The following is a 17905-nucleotide window of genomic DNA, read 5'->3' on the forward strand; positions in this document are numbered from 1 at the left end:
GTACTGTATCTTAGATCAGCGACTTTAGAAATGCAGTTTGGATGCTCTATTTCAGTGTTCTTTCACTGATACTACTGCATGTTCAAAATATGGCCTGCCAGCTGTACCCACAGACTGAGAAAAAAACGATTTAAAAGAAAGTAACACAATGGATATACTGTATGCCAGCCTACTGTACACAGTCAATGGCATAGTTTTACCATAAGATATCCTTGTCCTCGTTACACATAGGGCCTTAAGAGAACCATGAAGAGATATGTGAAGAAGAAAAATGTAATTAGGAATTTCCTGGGGTTCATTGCACATTACTTCATGGAATACAAGTATCACATCATGAGAATACATGTGTGCATCCAAATTTTATCGACAGTTCAACAAATGAGACACAGCATATAGACTATTCGGTGCAGTACAATATTTCATGCACTATTAAGTTTCACTGGTCTAAGCTGCCTGTCATGCATTCCTTTTCCACAGAAAAATTAAAGCTGCAAGCTATTCGCTGGAAGGGAGATTGGGGTTAAGTGCAGTCATATGTTAAGATTTAGTGCATTATTATATTTATTAGGGTTGATTATTGAGAAAATTGGCCTACCATATGCGGAATACACTTTACTTGTTTGGCATGAGTATTCAGCTAACAGGCTGTAGTGGATCTGCCTGTGTGTGTGCACAGGGTTTAGAAGAGAGAAAAACACACACATCATGCGGAAATAAATCTCCTTTGACCTGCCCAACAGGAAGGGTGAATGTTGACATAAAAACATGACATCACAGGCCAGCCCACAATATGTCACATACAGAACATTGCAATTAAATGGAAAATGGGGGGAATGTATAGAGGCAAAGCTGGCACTAACTTTGAACAGAGGAGTGCATTATTAGCCGTTATCAGAATTTAGCTTTTTAACATTAGCGAGCAACTGAGATCCAGAGAAAGTGAAGACTCATGTGATGAACTAAAGGTCTGGTGTGTCTGTTGAACAAATTGGAAAATAAGGTAAAGAAAAGTAGGGATGAATTGAGGGATTTCATGAGTCTGATGACAGACATTTGAATATCTGCCTTTTCATTACTTTTTTTCGTCTCTTTTGGTTAAATGGATTTCATTTTTTTCATCGCCTGAAATAATCTGTCAATGTGAATCTTTCAATGCCTGCAATGAAAAGCCGCACAATAAAAATAATAATGGAAATATTCAGACATTTTTTTGTGCTGGGGGTTTGGGTGAATTGAAGAGTAAGCCTCCTTTTCAGATGACTGTATTACATGAATAATGAGGCCTTTTCATCCCAAAGGCATGTCATTTGTGTGGAAGTCATGACACGGTCACAATTTCCCTCAGGGACGCAGCACCACCTGCTGCAGCCCGTCACCTGGTCGGTCAGATGTACCAGGCACAAATAAATCAAAGGGTTGGCCAATGTGGTGTCTCACCATCACGCCTGGAGGGGAACATGCTCTTTAAAGAAGCCAGCACAGGAGGTGTGAGTGAGAGTGTGTGTGTGTGCGTGCGTGCGTGCGTGCGTGGTGGGAAATGAAATCACGTGCTGGGAAAGTGATAGGGAGGAGGTGAAAACAGTACACCTGGACAGCAACACAAAGAGCACATAACTCTCTATACTATTAATACAACACACAATTTCACAATCAAACTAATACACACAAACACAAATACACACTCGCAGAATATGCAAGTCTATAATAACATGGCAACCGCTTAAAGACAGCTGTTTGCTTCTTCAAGGTGACCTGTAGGGTTGAGCCCAAGAAGTTTGTTTTAAGGGAGAATGACAAGGCCTAACCTAATATTTTGCCCATTCATTGTCTCCCAAAAAATTCACCCATTTTATTTGAACTCATCGCGATTGCTACATAACTATTATAATTTAAGAAAAACACACAAAAGTCATTTAGAACACATGTGTTGGTTTAATAATAAGAAAACATTATAGTTAACCTATCTTTCTTTACTGCAACCCAATGCAGCTAAGCTCAACAACAATCCCTTAAATCTAAAGTCATATGGCAGCTCATGTCCTAACATCAATATAAAGGAACATCTTTGCCACTGCCTCAAGCTTTGTTTTCCCCTTCATTTGAGTCCACACCTATGAACTGGGAAATGCTGACAAACATTTCTACTTTCTAGGGTGACGCGGGACACAATGGACACAGCCACCGTCAGGTTTTTATCAAAAGATCTTTGAGCCCAAAGCCGCGGCTTGAGGAGAGACCCTCCAGGAATACAAAGCATTGAACAGCTCTGTTACAACTATGTCATTTGTTCCCCGCAGATTCTTTCAGTATTACATTTCCTAACCAACTGGGACTTCTCTCAGTAAAGTTGATGCTTGAGCCGCACGCGATAGACTGCACCGTATCGGTCACATTTATGTTTCCTAATATGGTGAGAACAAGCATTAAGGCCCATGTCATGTCCCTGCTTGTTTTGCAATCCCTAATGATATCACTGCTTGCATAGACACGAGGAGACACACCTTTTAAATGTTCTCACTCACAGGGAAACGGTTGAGCGCTGCACAAGCAAGCACTACATCATCATCAGCCCCCCCCCTCCCCTTTCTCGTCACTAGTTTGAGCATAATCCTGGTTATTTTCCTCGTGGGCCTTATCTTTCCTGTTCCTGTCAAATGGGCCTTTTATGTACTAAATATTTCAGCACTTTCACACCAAAAACAAAGATTAAAACACCAAGCTTTCAGCACAGCACGTATGGGACCTGCTGCTGGCCAAGTTAGCTACAATCACAGACATTTGTTATTGTAGGAAAATGTTCATTTGAACTTGCTTAATCTAATAGCAGAGTTGACTAGGCCTGTCGCGATAAGCAATAAATCAATTAAAGGCCTACTTCACCAGTTTGAATATGAAGGTGTATTGAATTCTGAGATCCTATGTAGTATAAATGTGCAAACAAAATTAAAATCGGTTCATCCTAGCCTGAGAAAAGGCAGAAAAAGTGTTTTTTTAACCCTATATTTCTCTTTCTCGTGACATCACAGAAAGAGAAATATAGGGTTAAAATAAAACTTAATTTGTAAATATTACTGTGATGTCACAGTAAAAGACATCACAGTAATATTTACAAAGTAAGTTTTTGCTTCGGTTGTAGTCTGGGGACATGTTTTTGAGGACGTAGCCTACAGTAGCGTCTCACTCTTGTCATTTTTCTCACGGAAACTGAACCTTAATTTGTCAATGGGTGTGACACAAAGCACATGTCTGACACATGAGTGCACTTTTCTGATATACTTTTTAGCCCACTTGATACCGCTTAAAAGCCCAGGAAAACAAATGCGCAACTCTTGTTAGGGGCAACAATACGTCGTTTGCATGTTTTGAGTTATAGACTCGCTACAAACTTTGATTTTCCACTGTTCTTTAAATGTGTAACTTTGTAACGGGCACATACAACGGTAAAACGCCTGAAGCTAAACGAGCGGTAACTTTCCCTGTCTTGTTATTTCAAAGTTCTTATATGTAAAGTAGAGTAGTATGCTACTCACCTTGCCTTGTGAAGCCGGGTCTGGTGTTTAGGGAGAGAAGCGTGACTTTAGTCCGTCTGCTCTTGGTTTCGGAGTGAACTGGACTCTGCGGAACTGAAACTTCCGCATATAAGCCAGCCCCATCTGTCCGCCGGTAGGAGGGTTCACACTTCAGAGCAAAGAGTGTGTCAGTGTGTGTACGCGCGCGCGCATCATTGCAGCAGGCATGGGCTTGTCAAGCGGCCAGAAAGTACAGGTGAGTTGTAGTGGAGCAACAAGTGTAATTTTAGCTAACTACGGCTGAAGCTGCTTTGCCAGAGGTAGCCTAAAGCTCAAAATGCTGGCTAGCCCTGCTGGGGTGGACAATGAATCCCAGCCCTAATAGGCCTGCTAAAGGGACCAAATCACTCTATTAGGTTACCTATCTGAAAATGTCCCTGTTTGGTCGTTAATTTTATTCAGAGTGGCATTAAAAAAGTTTTCAAAAGTCTTAAATCTAATATGCCTTAAGCTGTGGGAACAGTGAGTTACACAAACTCTTACAATGTTAGCATCTCTGGAACTCCTCAAAATCACATTATTATGCCACCTGGTGACTAAAACCTTCCTGCATGTTTTTTTCTCTCTTTTGAATATATCTATAGTTGATCTCAAAAAGAATCAAGTCACAAGCCATACTGGACTGTAAAACGTTTGTTATTCGGGAAGTGTATGGTACTCTGACTGTACCTATGGCACTTGTTATCTATCTATCTATCTATCTATCTATCTATCTATCTATCTATCTATCTATCTATCTATCTATCTATCTATCTATCTATCTATCTATCTATCTATCTATCTATCTATCTATCTATCTATCTATCTATCTATCTATCTATCTATCTATCTATCTATCTATCTATCTATCTATCTATCTCTCTTTCTTTGGCAGTTAAGCAGGTTTTAATGTTTACCCAGATTGTGGTGCCATAGGTTTGGTATGCTCTCTGGTGGTCAGCAAATAAAGTGCATGCTTCACAGTTTATGCAAATTCAGTGGATTTAAAGCTACTGTGCAATGCATGGCCTGGGGCTAGGTTCATGCCTCACAAATGCGTCAGTCAGTTTTCTTTAGACAGGCTAGACATGTTATCTAGCCTGGGGCTGAGGATCCATATAGCCAACTTAAGGCAATGAAGAACATAAAATGACTGAGATGTGTACGTTTTTTTGATTAAAAACATACATTTAGAAAGTCAGTTGAAATATAGATACATGTGTTTTTGTTACCAATTCATGGCAAAAAATATATGACTCAATAAGGCAAAATATTATTGAGAAGATGGTTTTAAGAAGTAAGATTATTTAAAAATGTCAGTATACATACAGTTTGCTCTGGATATTCCTTGTCCTTTGGACCTTTCCTTTAGCACCACCGTCAGGCCAATATTTCTAAATACAGACAAATATCATACACAAATGCGGGCAGATTGACATTGAAATTATGGAGCACATAAGATTACCCAAGGATGCAGATCATTCAGTCATTTAATCGATTAGCTGTCCACAGGAAATGTATCTGCAACTTTATTGGCAAATCAAATAGATAAACATTTAAACTATTATAAGAAAAAATGGTAAAAACAATTCACTATTGCAGCTATATATATGTAAGAATCCAATCATCCCGGAATCGTGGGAAATTGCAACAGCATTTAAACACGGCACATTTTTTTGGTGGACCAAAGTCCTTAATCTTCATTTTTTAGCACTGACATTTTGACTTTGGCCTATACCACAGATCTCCATTAACTGTGTGTAGCCAGTCAAACTACGGATGTTTACATTCTGCAGCATTGATCTCATGGCCGTTCTTTCTGCTTCATGTATGTCATGTCAATATAGAAACTGATTGAAAGCCCAGCAGCAAAAGACCCCTGCACAATCCTATTGAACTACGGATATGTGTTAGTTATCTATGTTAGGACTGTGGTTCATGCCTTTTAGATCATTTTTACATCACTGGATAAGCAATTCGCTGAGGAAATGCTGTAATAAAAGATCAAAGGCAGTTCAAAAGGGGGCTTTTCTGAATGTGAAGGAAGAACACACTTTTAATGTCATTCTATATAAATCCCTTCAACTTCTGAGGCAGCTGTACCATGTGATTACATGATCATATAAGTAAAAATTAAAAACATATGCATAATGTACAACAGCATCCTTCTGCTTATAGTCATGCAAGTGGCTCAGATGTTCAGAGCACATACATTGTGTGTCCTGGTTTGAAATCCAGTGTGGGACATCTGTTAGACGTCATCCCATGCTCTTTTCCCCAGACTCTTTACTATATTTAGACAAGCTCCTACAATATATGCACAAATGCTGACAACAGAGTGGAAAATGAATCAAATATAAATAATTATTTTATTCATTAATGTCTGTTGACACTTTTCATCAAAGTAAAATAAATCACATATAACTATATACCTTATATATTCTACATCATGGAACTTGAAAGTATGATACCATTTATTACAAATTAAATGGTGGTGTTATTTTCAAGATATAGGAATATTGTGTACAACAATGTGCAAAGAACCATATAAAAAGTTTACCTGACGAACCCTTCTTTAACAAGTGTAGTAGTAGCTGCAGTGAATGTAAGTGATGTAACGCATAATTACTGAAGTGTGTAAACTCATGATACAGCACTTTATACTTTATAAATATAATGATTGTGTTCATTGTGCATCACTGACATGGCATTAACAAGAAATCCTGACCAAATATTCTCATTGCTATTCAGTTGAGCAATGCTGAGGCCTTATAACAAAGTAAACACATTTACAAAATAATCTTTCTCAGGAAAAATGTACATAAATAATATCAATTCTGAAATAGACAATATTTGGTCTCCTTAAAAGTCCATAATACATCTGTTTGTGTAGTGTTGATAGCAGTGAGGACTTGCCTCATTGCAATTGGTTTATTTTGTCAACAGCATACCTGAACAGGGGTGATGTGTATCAGGATTATTTGTTAAAACAGCTGTGTGTATGGTTTCACACAAACCTATATACAAGTGTATTTGGGTGCACTACATGAAGATTTGTTTTTCCTTTTAACTCTTGTCACAGTAACACAGCCACATAGAGAAATACATATTCAACATTTATCTCCCTGGTGTTTAGGAGAGAAATCTTTGCACAAAATCAAATACGGTAGTTGAACTTGACTGTCCAGCGACTGTGAATCGAGAACCAGCTCTTTCTGTCTGCTCTGTGGGCTCTGTTTTCCCTCACGATAGCCCCGGTCCAGAAGGTGTGCCTCTGAGTTTGGTCTGCTGAAGGCATGGGACTGCTGCTCACACACAGTGTTGTCCAGGTAGTCTGACTGGATGAGGACCTGTAACCCCTCCTCATCTTTCTCCTTCTTCCCTTGCTGAGCCTCTATCTGTTCATGTTCCCCCTCTAACTCTCCCTCTTTCTTCTCTTTAGTCCAGCTCTCAGGATTCTCCTCCCTTCTTCTCTGCCAGGCCGAGGGCAGCACTGCGCTGACAGACTCAAATGATATTTCAGTTGTCGAATGTTCAGTTTTGTTCAGTGAGCCCTGCTCTGAGATGGGAGTCTAGAACAGACAGTAGTGCACATGATCTAGGCCTTTTATTCGGAAATAAATGAACAAATAAATTAATCCAAAATCAACAAATAAAGTAATGAGAACCCACCTTACCTGTTCCTGGCTTTTACTTCTCTTTTCCTTGGTCTGTTTAGCCAGTGAGTCATACTCTTTGTCTTTCAGAGTTCCAAGGGAATAACTGGAACTCAGACAATGGCTGACAGGGTCCAGCTCAACATCACTCCAAATCATCTGCAAAGGATACATGCACATTGATATTAATGTGGCCCTGAATGACAACTTCTATTTGCCTTGTAATTGTATCACTGCTACATAAACACCAAAACAATGGCTGACTACGAATTAGTACATCTCCTGATTCAAAAATTGTTGAGAGAGACCGCTCTTTATCTTTGTGATTATGTATTTGTTTCTAAGGTTGAGAATCATCTAGCAAACCCAACAGTGAATATCCATTGAAGGTAAGGAAAATAATGTTGATTTCACACTTTAACACCTGTCATTACTAAGGAGCTGTACTTCAAATCTAAAGCTGTGACTCCTAAGAGGGTTAGAGTCTCTCTTGGGCCAGAAATATGGCAGCAGTTCTACATCTATACAGTTCCTTGGCAAATCTAGTCATTTAATATCTACATTGCATAACAACAAGATTTCTGTGACATATTCACTAAACCAAAACATGGTTAAAAATGTTCTCAAAATAACTGTATTTAAAGCTTTAGTGTCTAACGTCATTCATCGGCAAGAGGAATTCAGATTAATTACAACAACACTGTCGGTGCATTTACATGATGTAAACCTAATCACGCATGAATTGTATTCCTTCTGCTGTACATCCAGGTTTTTTCTAAGCAGTTCAATCAACAACTTAGACATTGTGTGTGCATTATTGGGATTTTTCTGAGTTCCTGCGCCAGTGTCGGGGGGCGACACTAGTTTGTAAACGCTGCCATACTGAGAAATACAGAGAGAGTTGTGTGCAGCTGATAGGCTTAATCAAGTTTGTGTCAACTGATTTAGCAATGGCTTGAATGTAACTGACATTTATCTATATGAAAGTTATGCACTCTAGCGTTATATGGACATTTCTGCGCATTTGATATCGGACCCACCAACTGTGCACAACTTAAACTCACAGTGTCCGATGTGGATATGGAGGAAACTTGGTGAAACTTAGTATGGGAGACGGATGACTGCCTGCTCAGCATTGAGTCCTTGAAGGAGGACTCGCTGTGTGACACCAATATACCCAGGCCCCTCCTTGGGGCCTGGGCTAGGAAGTGTAGACAGGGAACGTTCTCTGCTAGGGTGTCCCTGTGGAAAAATGATGAACTCTCAGAAAAACCTCTATATTTTCTTGCACGCTTTGATTTGTTGCATGACTGCACTGACCTGTACTTGGAGTGAATGATGGCGTAGATAAAAGGGTTGTAGATGGCCGATGCCTTGGCTATAACAGCAGGGACAGCTTTGGAATAGGGATTGAGGATGCTTCCATATCTGAAAGGTGTCAAGCGAATGAATATAGCTGTACATCCCCTGTAATTGATAGTATAGTACTGTAGTTTGACCCCTTTGCATAGCATTTAATCATGCTATATAAAATGATATTCTAGAGGTGGAATAAAGTTCATGGTTAATGGCTGAAATGAATAACCCAATGCAAGCAAGAATTCTTTATGTTTTACGCCAGGGACTGTCTGTATACAACACATGTAATATGTCTACTGGGGTAAAAACAAAGTATTGGAGCATAGAGAAGCAAGCCCTCGTCATGGTGTATATTTACCCAGCCCAGGCGGTGAGGGTGACGCATGCATAGGGCGACCAGGAAAGCACAAACACTATGATGACCACAAAGGCAATCTTGGCCAGCTTCCATTCAGTCTTGATTGACTGCTGCTGAATCAGGGTTGACTTCCTCACCTGAGACCCCAACTTCTCCACATCTCTGTTAGGACAGGGAGAAGGAATAAAGGAAATGTGTAGCCAATTTACGAGTCTATTCAGAGGCTAGATTCAATTTACAAAACAGACAGTTTTTTTTATAACAAAACTATACAGAACTGAAGGAGCAACTGATATATTTGAATTGATTGAGGCAGGATTAAGAGGATTGCCTTATCCATAATGATGGCAAACAATCCGTTTTCACAACACAGTAGCAGAAAAAAACTCTATGAAATAAGCTAAATGTGATGTAACACAATCAGACAGGACAGGCAAATGGTTTCAGGCTAGCATGCTAAGGATGCTTGAAACACACCAATGCCTTTTGAAGGACACCGCCTACAGAGTTGTAGTGTGTCACTGAATCCTTAATAACTTGGTTTTGTTCCCCAAAGTACAGCAATAGAAGGGCTTGATCACTGGATGCATTTGAAGGACCATGTAGAATAGGATGGCCTGTTATGGATTCAGTGTTTGACGCTACCACTGAAAAGACAAGGGACTATAGTAGCAGTTACAGATGTAGCACACAGAGGTATATTGGTGGTCAGGGAAGAGATGACGGGATCCAAAAATCCAACAAAAAAATGTCACATACACAAAAATAAACTTTCAAATGGGGAGAAACTACAGGGAGTTACGAGCTATGCAGAAGCCACCATAACTAACATCCTTATAAAATACATTACAACAGATTGTTGATGTGAAAATGTGTCATTTTCATCTCAGCCCAAATAGTGTGATTCTTTTTTATACAGTTATTAAGTCTTCTCTTTGTATTGGAATTCCAATTAAGTTAAAAAAAAAGTGTTACAGTAAATGAACATTCAGTGCTGCACATTCACCTATATTAATTCAATCACCTGCTTGCTTGGCGGATTGCCAGGAACATACATAGATAACAGTAGGATATAATGGCCAGAGGGATGAAGAATACAAAGCAGCATAACATCAAAGTATAACTTTTATTGGCAGGGGTAGATGTTACGTAGTCCCATGTGCATGAGGTCATCAGGCCCTCTGGTATGTAGGAACCTGGGGAGAGAAACGGCAAAAAAATAGATGAGGGGGAAGTGTTGGCTCTAAATATTTTTCTTTAAAGAGGATTGTTTATTAAAAAGAGTTAGGAGGTGAGAGAATAAGTTACTTACTCCACCCCAAAAGTGGTGCAAGGCTCCAGGCTAGTGAGTAAATCCAGACTAGGGCAATAATGAGGCATGTGCGTCTCTTGGAGGTCCACCCAATGGCTTGCAAAGGCTTGGTGATGACGATGTAGCGGTCTATAGAGATGGCCAGAAGGTTGATCATGGAAGTGATTCCAAATAAAGCTCCACAGAAAGCGTACATTTTACAGCCTGTCAAGCAAAACAAAAGAAAAGAAACAAGAAAGCTTTCCATTTATTGCGTTCATTCTTCTCAGAACTCCAATTTGCAATTTTCTATTCATGTAGAAAGGGTTTGGTATCAGACGTCGAGTTGATCAGGTTCCTAGGTTAAGGGTCTTCCAATTATTCACATACATTACATTCATTAATTATGCCTAAACATAGGCTACTAACAGCAGCCACAGATTCTTAAATAACACACATGCATAATTCTGGGACATGAAAAAGACTGTATTCATATTCATACATAGCTCCATACATGAACATGGAGAATGTAACTTTACTACCATGTGTGCATACTTGTATGAATGTGGGAAAAAAATACCTGTTTCACCAAAAATCCACCTCTTGTAAAGGGAGTTAACAAAGAAGATGGGTGACTGTGTGATCGCCATGAGGAAGTCACTGATGGCCAGGTTCATGATGAAAATGTTGGCCGCAGTTCGTAGCTTCTTGTTACTGAAACACATGAGGATTGAAAAGTCTTAAATTAAGTTTTTGTTGAAACTCACATTGGTATACCAGTATTTCTAGAATTGATTTACAGAAGTAACAGCTTGTTTAAGACACAGTAAAAATGTTGTTGTGGTTTAGATTCACATTTTGTCGCATCCTCTGTGAGTCTTATGTATCGTTTGCTCTAACTCAGATCAGATGTAGTGGGAGGAACTGGTTTCCAAGCGATATCAACAGATTTTTGCTACAGTTTGCTATCATGTGGGACTTATGTGGGCCTGCAGAAATGTAAGTGTTGTATTAGTAATTTCCAATCTAGTGGTTGGTTTAATAACAATGAGACGACTATTGTTTTGAAAGGTTGTTTTTTATATTACTTTCTAAATGACACCAAAGAGGTCTACAGACATATAGATCGGCAGAGATGCAAACCCTGGCCAATGCAATGTCCATCCAATAAGTCAAATCCTACTCCGTCTGAACTTAAGTCCATCTTAATCACCATAACATTGGGGGTGGAAATCAATAACAATGGCAAATCCAAACACTCACTTTCAATTATACTATTGTTCTACTGCTATTCCTCTTGCTTAATGCAAGTTTAGAGCACAGATTGATTGCAATTCATAGACAATGTCCTGTACACGTACAATAGAGGAACACAAGCTGTCACAACTTCAGCCAGTATTTAGGTTGCGTTCCGAATCGCATACTCTTTCTTTTTTCTATTCTACATACTACATCCGACGATAAAAAGAATCTAGTTAGGATGCAGTAGGCATACTATTGGGACATAGTTTACTCTCTTATTTCATCATAACATTGCGCCTTGATCTTGCCTCTTGCTTTTATATCCGTCGCATCCCCGTTTGTTTTCATATGGAGGCTTCGTCGATGTTACGTCACTTCACGTGCGAACTGGATTGTGGGTCAGAATCGCCCAAATAGGATGCACTTTTCAACACTAACAATCTTGGCCGCATGAAGTAGGACATCCGGGTACTTCTAACCATCCTAAATCTGGCCATAAGAATCGGGACATCCTAAATCTTGTTTCTACATACTATATAGTAGAAAGTATGCGATTCGGAACGCAACCTGTGTTTGTTTTCATATGTCTGTTTTCCTGTTTTACTTTCTACTCATGTCACTTCAGACCCGGCCACTCCCTCCTGCTCTGCACTCCCGGTTAATTACATTCACCTGGCCTGCCCCACACTCACCTGCTCCTCATCAGTTAATCAGCCCCAGTATATATTTCAGTTCAGTTCCATCAGTCAGTGCCAGATTGTGCTTAGTGCCTTCACCCAGCTTTCCAGCGTTCTGAGTTTATTCCATATCATTCTGATCCTGCCTGTTCCCGTTTTTGACCTTGGACTTTCCTTTTTGCCTGCCCCAACTGGACTTGTTTGCCACGCTGTGTTACTACCTGGTTTGTCATCCACTTTTCATTAAATCTGTTTTTGAATCTAAACTGTTTCCTGTGTCGTGCAATTGGGTTCTTGTCTGTCTTTCCCGGAAACCTGACACAAGCACAAATTTAATACCAGATTCCTAAGTGGATGCAAAACCTGTTAGTCTGTACAGAGAAGACAGAGTCAACAAAGACAATGACAGCAATTGTTATTGATGTGTTACAGCCGTGATGAAGAAGAGTAAGTCAAAGCAGACACTTAATCAATAGAAGTCTGAAAAGTAATTACAAACTACATTTAAATGTAGTCATTGTAAAGAGGGTCATAGGTTAAACCGCATAAGCCAAATGCTTATATAAATATTTACATATGTTTTCTATTTTATTTAAATTGGAGCCAAATACATTACAATGGTGTGCAATCAAAGCTTTACAGCCTTGTCCCTGACAGCAACTCCTTGTAACTTTACTCAAATCATTGCTCTTCTCTATTTTCCAGTAGAGAGACTGAACAGACACAACATGTGCTGAAACAAAATACACATAAAATCAGCTAAATTTGCACACACTTCATCAGCTATGTGTTAACCAGAACTGTGTCAGCATCTGTTTGGACAAACTGATTATGCCTAATATTCATACAGTCTCACTTAATGCAAACCTGTGATACAGTTTTGTACATGAGTACATTGTATACAAAGAGCTTATAAGAGGCCCACTGATGACGTGGACAGTCCCTATAACTTTACACCTCAAACTTGTTTTTTGGTAACAGTGATATACATTTTAGCTCACATGTTTGTTACACTGAGAAAAGAGTGCCGGACTGTGGAGAGGGTTTTCTCTATTTGTTTGAACGGGTGAAATCACCTTAAGCTAATTCCACCATTTGTAAATGCAGTCTTCCGCATATCAACCCTTTATAGCAGCCTTTGATGTCTTTCATCTGTGAAGTGTGTAATCTGTGTGCCATTGAGCATTTACCCACATGTATTACATTATACTCATCTTTAAAAGGAATAGGCAGTAGAGGGATACAGGTGTAGGATGAATATTTGTTGTTCCAACTAAACTGAACACAATGATACTAAATGTGAAAAGAACAAAAGGCAGACTAGTTCGTGTGTTTGCATGTTTACATGCAGGTGAGTGGGTGTGTACTGAGTAGAGTAGATATCGAGTTATGTGACCTCAGAGAGAGCTGTCTATCACTGGGGGTTAGGCTTTAATGCAGAAAACATGTCAAGCCAGGAATTTTACCTAACACTTGTTTTTTTTCACCAGATTTAGTGGAATACTATATACCCAGGAGTAACCATACTATGTGTATCATACATACCAGCATATACTGTATACTACATTGACTTCCTAGTCTTTTCAACTCCTCTTTTTTCATATCCTCTCGATTGGAAAGAAGCAGTTATTTACATCACCCACATATTGGTTCGAAATATATGTTAAATGGAAAGAGTAGCCCAGCGATATTCAAATCAGATTCAAGAGAGAAAAAAACAGAACAACAAATGATCATTAATTCTCATGTATATGCCTGAAATGTTTTTCTAAAATGCAATGCAGATACGCCAATTATTCCAAGTGTTTAATGGCTGTCAACTGTGCTGAACCATGTGTCCATTCACATCATTCAGACATGACTACCAAAGTCTTGCTCCCAGCAGTGTCAAAAATAGGTCAGACATCATCACTCAAGTCATGCTGCTTAATTCTTCAGGTTTCAACACCATTTATATAAAGCAAAACAAATATTACGTGCACTCAATTTTGCATCTATTTAGTTGAGAATGTAGTTGCATTATGTAAAGTAAGTGTATTATGGGACATATAGAAGTCAATTGGAAGACCCTGAGCTTCAGTAACATTTAAAAATCAGTAGGGAAAAGGTCAGTGCATATCAATACAACGTTGTTCTGTGGGATCACTTTAATCCCACGATGAAACATTGGTCTACCCTGATGGGAGTGCTCTCTTCTGGGCTCTCTTATATATAGTAGGTTCATATAACCCAACAGTACAGTATGTCAATCTTAAAATTAGCTTCACCTCAACCAGCATCCACATCAACCTGATGTAAATTACATTCTGTAATATAATATATAATATACTCTGAAAGGGGCTATTAACAAAACAGTCCTCAGGCAAACAGCTTCCTCCCCTGGGTTGGAGTCCTGGCAGAACTTGAACAGTAGAGCATTGTGCTCCCACAGTCCAGCCTGGCCCTTGTTCCTGACTTCCCAGAATTTGGTCATAGGAGTAGTTCACGTGCAAAAACGTGATGGCTAAGCGAGGCTTGTTGTTTCCATATCAGATATAGGTGCATCATACCATGATTGGCTGATTGCACTTCCATCATGTTGCTCATTCCCAAAGTTGTCAGTCCGATACTAGTCCTTTCTTAAGCAAGAATTTCAGTCAGGCTTAGGAAACTACAACCTCACTTAAACTGCTCTTACTAAAATAACAAGCCACCTCGGACTAAATTCTGATGAAATTAAGTTCTCAGTCGCAGCATTTGATACGATTGACCATGACACCTAAATCAATCATCTTGAGAAATTGTGTCTGAGAAACATAACAGCTGTTTTGGGGTGACACAAGGAAGCTACCTTGGTCCCCTACTTTTTTTTAAATAATTTTTTAGATATTTCTGCTTAAAAATAGTGTCTCCAACCACTTCTTAACATAATGGCACAATGTATTTTTTCAATAGTTATGCAGATGACAAGCAACTCTACATCTCTGCGGAACCAAATTATCCTGATGCTTTAAACTATATTGGCACTAAATAAGTGGATGAGCCTTTGTTAATTCGGCCACAAAGCAGATATCAGGGAAGCCAGCTCACTAAATATTTTTGAAAAGAAAGCTAAAAACTCACATGTTCACATTATCACAATTAGCCACATCGGGGCTTACACAGACCTGAAACTCTTTACGTCGCACTGCTGCACTTCTCTTTACATTTTGTATTCTCATTCTATGTACTCTTTCATTTTAGATAAGATATTTAGACTTGACAATAGGACTGGTGTGTGTTTTGTAAGACAAACCACACAGCGCCACAACTGGGTGGTTTATAACCGGGGGACTACTCTGCCTCTGAGTTGGACCCAACACATAAAGGACACACAGTGAGGTTAAACCCGTGGGAATACATTGTGGGATAGGCAGACAGAGGCGCATCTTGGTTAATCAAGACCGGTGGTGAATCTGTGTCTGGTGGGAAAATAAAAGGCTCTGTTATCCTTATGGCTGCAATCTTATTTTCCTTTCATGACATTCCAATCCCTGTTTTTATATTTGTTCCATTCCTGTTTAATTTGTAAAGCACTCATGTAGTGCATGAATATCATTTCTAAATTGTAAAGCATTTTGAGCTGCATTTCTTTTATGAAAGGTGGTATACGAATAAAGTGTATTAATATTATTGTTATTATTATTATTACTTAGTCTGTTTAGTAACTGCTGTCGATGAAATAATCCAAAATGTTAAATGTTTTGTTTTTTTAACTTATTGATCTTGTCTTTTTTTATATCAGTCCCTGGTTATTTGCCAATGCACTATTCTAGTAGTTAATATTTTGGGACTATTTTAATTGAATGGTTAAACTCTATCAAAGTTTTCACAAGAGCATTAACGATGGGTTAAAATGAGTTTCTAATAGCTTTGAAAAAAGAGCAACGTTAACAATATGTCTTACATTGACTGATGGAATTAATATTCACTACTAAGGATGACATAGTTGTAAGGTATTATCTGTAAGCACTTCTTAAAAATGGGCATTCATGTAACATTAATAACACAAAAGTGATTAGTAAGAGCAAAATAATGACCAATATTCATTTAAAACTATTTTTAAACAGTAAAATTACTTACTTACTTATTTTTACAGGAACAATAGTTCACAAACAAATTCGCCTATTCTTCCGGACTACTTTCTCAAATATTAACCAAAGATTTTAACAAGGCCTTGAGGGAGGATCAAGTGTGAAATTGATAATGGTAATTTCAAAAATGAGAATTGTAAAGTGTTTTAAGCTTGACAAGTAGTTTGTTTTGAGTGATCTCGCCCTGTGGTAGTAACTCACAACCGGTTGAATAATGTAATCATTAAATCAACAATTATTGACAAGCACATTCACCATTACCCCTTCACTTACCAGTAAAAGGCGTACATGACCAACGCATTCCCAGTGACACCCACTGTTCCAATAACAAAGACGAAGAAGGCAACGATGTAGTGAGCGTGGTCATGGACATCCACTTGCCGATAGAATCCGTGTTCGAGATCCATTTCTGTGACAACAAAGACACACAACAGGTCAGGTTATGTACACCATTGTCCTAGTGACTTTCACACAGCACACTTCCTCTTTCACTCTGACCCACTACACTCTCTAGCATTATGTAAAAACTTGATCATGATAAACAATTAAAATGTCTGGAGGCATAACACGAGTAATTTGAGGTGAATCCATTTTTCATAGTTGAGGTTTCGATGTACTTTTTGATCACATCCTTTGTTCTTATGTTTTGTTTTTTTGGCTTTATAACTGTACCAATATGTTCACATTTTGACCACATCTGTTTTTTCATTTAGGAAATCTGGGAAAATCCCTGCATTTCCTTCCAGTTCACTGCTGATGTCTTGAAACTCAGCTGTGAACTTTGAGAACTTTGAACAGGAAATTTGGGGTTTGGGGGGTTTCTGTTGAGCACCATAACAAGATAGGTAGGTTGTGTATCCATAAGCTCTAAGAAAGTCAATACTGGTCTAGTGTGTGCATTACTGTACAGTGTGTCTGTTTAGTTTGTTGGACAATTGCTAAAATGCTTAGTTTAGCACAAAACAGTGCTAAACGCCTTAAAGCCATCCACCTGAGCACTTTTTAGCAATTGTCAGTCTATCTGAGGTGGGTTGGTCAGCCATTTTGGTCCAAACAGAAATATCTCAACAACTCTGATCCCTTGACTTTTAAATATGGTTGTAAGTTTCAATGATTGTTTGTTTGCCTTATCTGCAGTCCACACAAATTCATTCATTTCCTTTATTTATTCTCGAAAGATCAATTGAGGGTTACCCTCTTTTACAATGACGTCGAGTCAATTACAAATACACAATATACAATGAGAATACACAACAAGCTTACAAAGAGACAACAACAATTAAAACATTCAGATCAATTGAATAAAGCAGAACAATAGCCTAATTAAAACAGTTACAAGTGGAGTGGGGCTGATTCAAAATAATAACTTTAAATCGGTTAACAGTTATGAGTGTATTTATTTTAATTTGATGTTGTAGGCTGTTCCAGGAGTCAGGGGCACTGTGGCTAAAAGCAGTTTTACCAAGGTCAGACCGGGCGTATGGAACATAAAACATGAGTATTTCAGTTGAGCGGGTTTGATAAAGCCCATCTGAAATATGCAGCATTGTTGTCAAATAGAGTGGTAGCTTTCCGGTCAGGGCTTTACATATAAAAATATGCCAATGTGCATCACGTCTCTCTTTAAGAGAGGACCACCCAACCTTTTCATATAAAACACAA

At 38.7% G+C, this 17905-nt stretch overlaps 2 protein-coding genes across 3 annotated transcripts in view; both read right to left on the bottom strand.

Annotated features, from left to right (window-relative positions):
* Positions 1–3652, bottom strand: part of pdlim5b (PDZ and LIM domain 5b) — a 40802-nt gene extending 37150 nt beyond the window's left edge. The window contains exon 1 of one of the 2 annotated variants that reach the window (XM_080046698.1): positions 3531–3652. The gene's annotated coding sequence lies outside the window, so the exon portion shown is untranslated. The remainder of the gene's footprint in view (positions 1–3530) is intronic. The other variant, XM_080046699.1, reaches the window with a different exon arrangement.
* On the bottom strand, positions 1342–16650 carry opn4xa (opsin 4xa; the record flags this gene model as incomplete). The annotated part of the gene is made up of 11 exons (XM_080046610.1): positions 1342–1445; positions 3531–3653; positions 6796–7120; positions 7226–7363; positions 8269–8446; positions 8525–8632; positions 8922–9083; positions 9946–10117; positions 10234–10437; positions 10793–10926; positions 16517–16650. 11 exons carry the CDS (start codon positions 16648–16650, stop codon positions 1342–1344), a joined length of 1782 nt encoding a protein of 593 aa, XP_079902736.1.
* Between the last annotated feature and the right edge of the window lie 1255 nt (positions 16651–17905).

The sequence above is a fragment of the Ammodytes marinus genome (assembly GCF_949987685.1).
Source record: "Ammodytes marinus genome assembly, chromosome: 18".
Taxonomy (NCBI): Eukaryota; Metazoa; Chordata; class Actinopteri; order Uranoscopiformes; family Ammodytidae; genus Ammodytes; species Ammodytes marinus.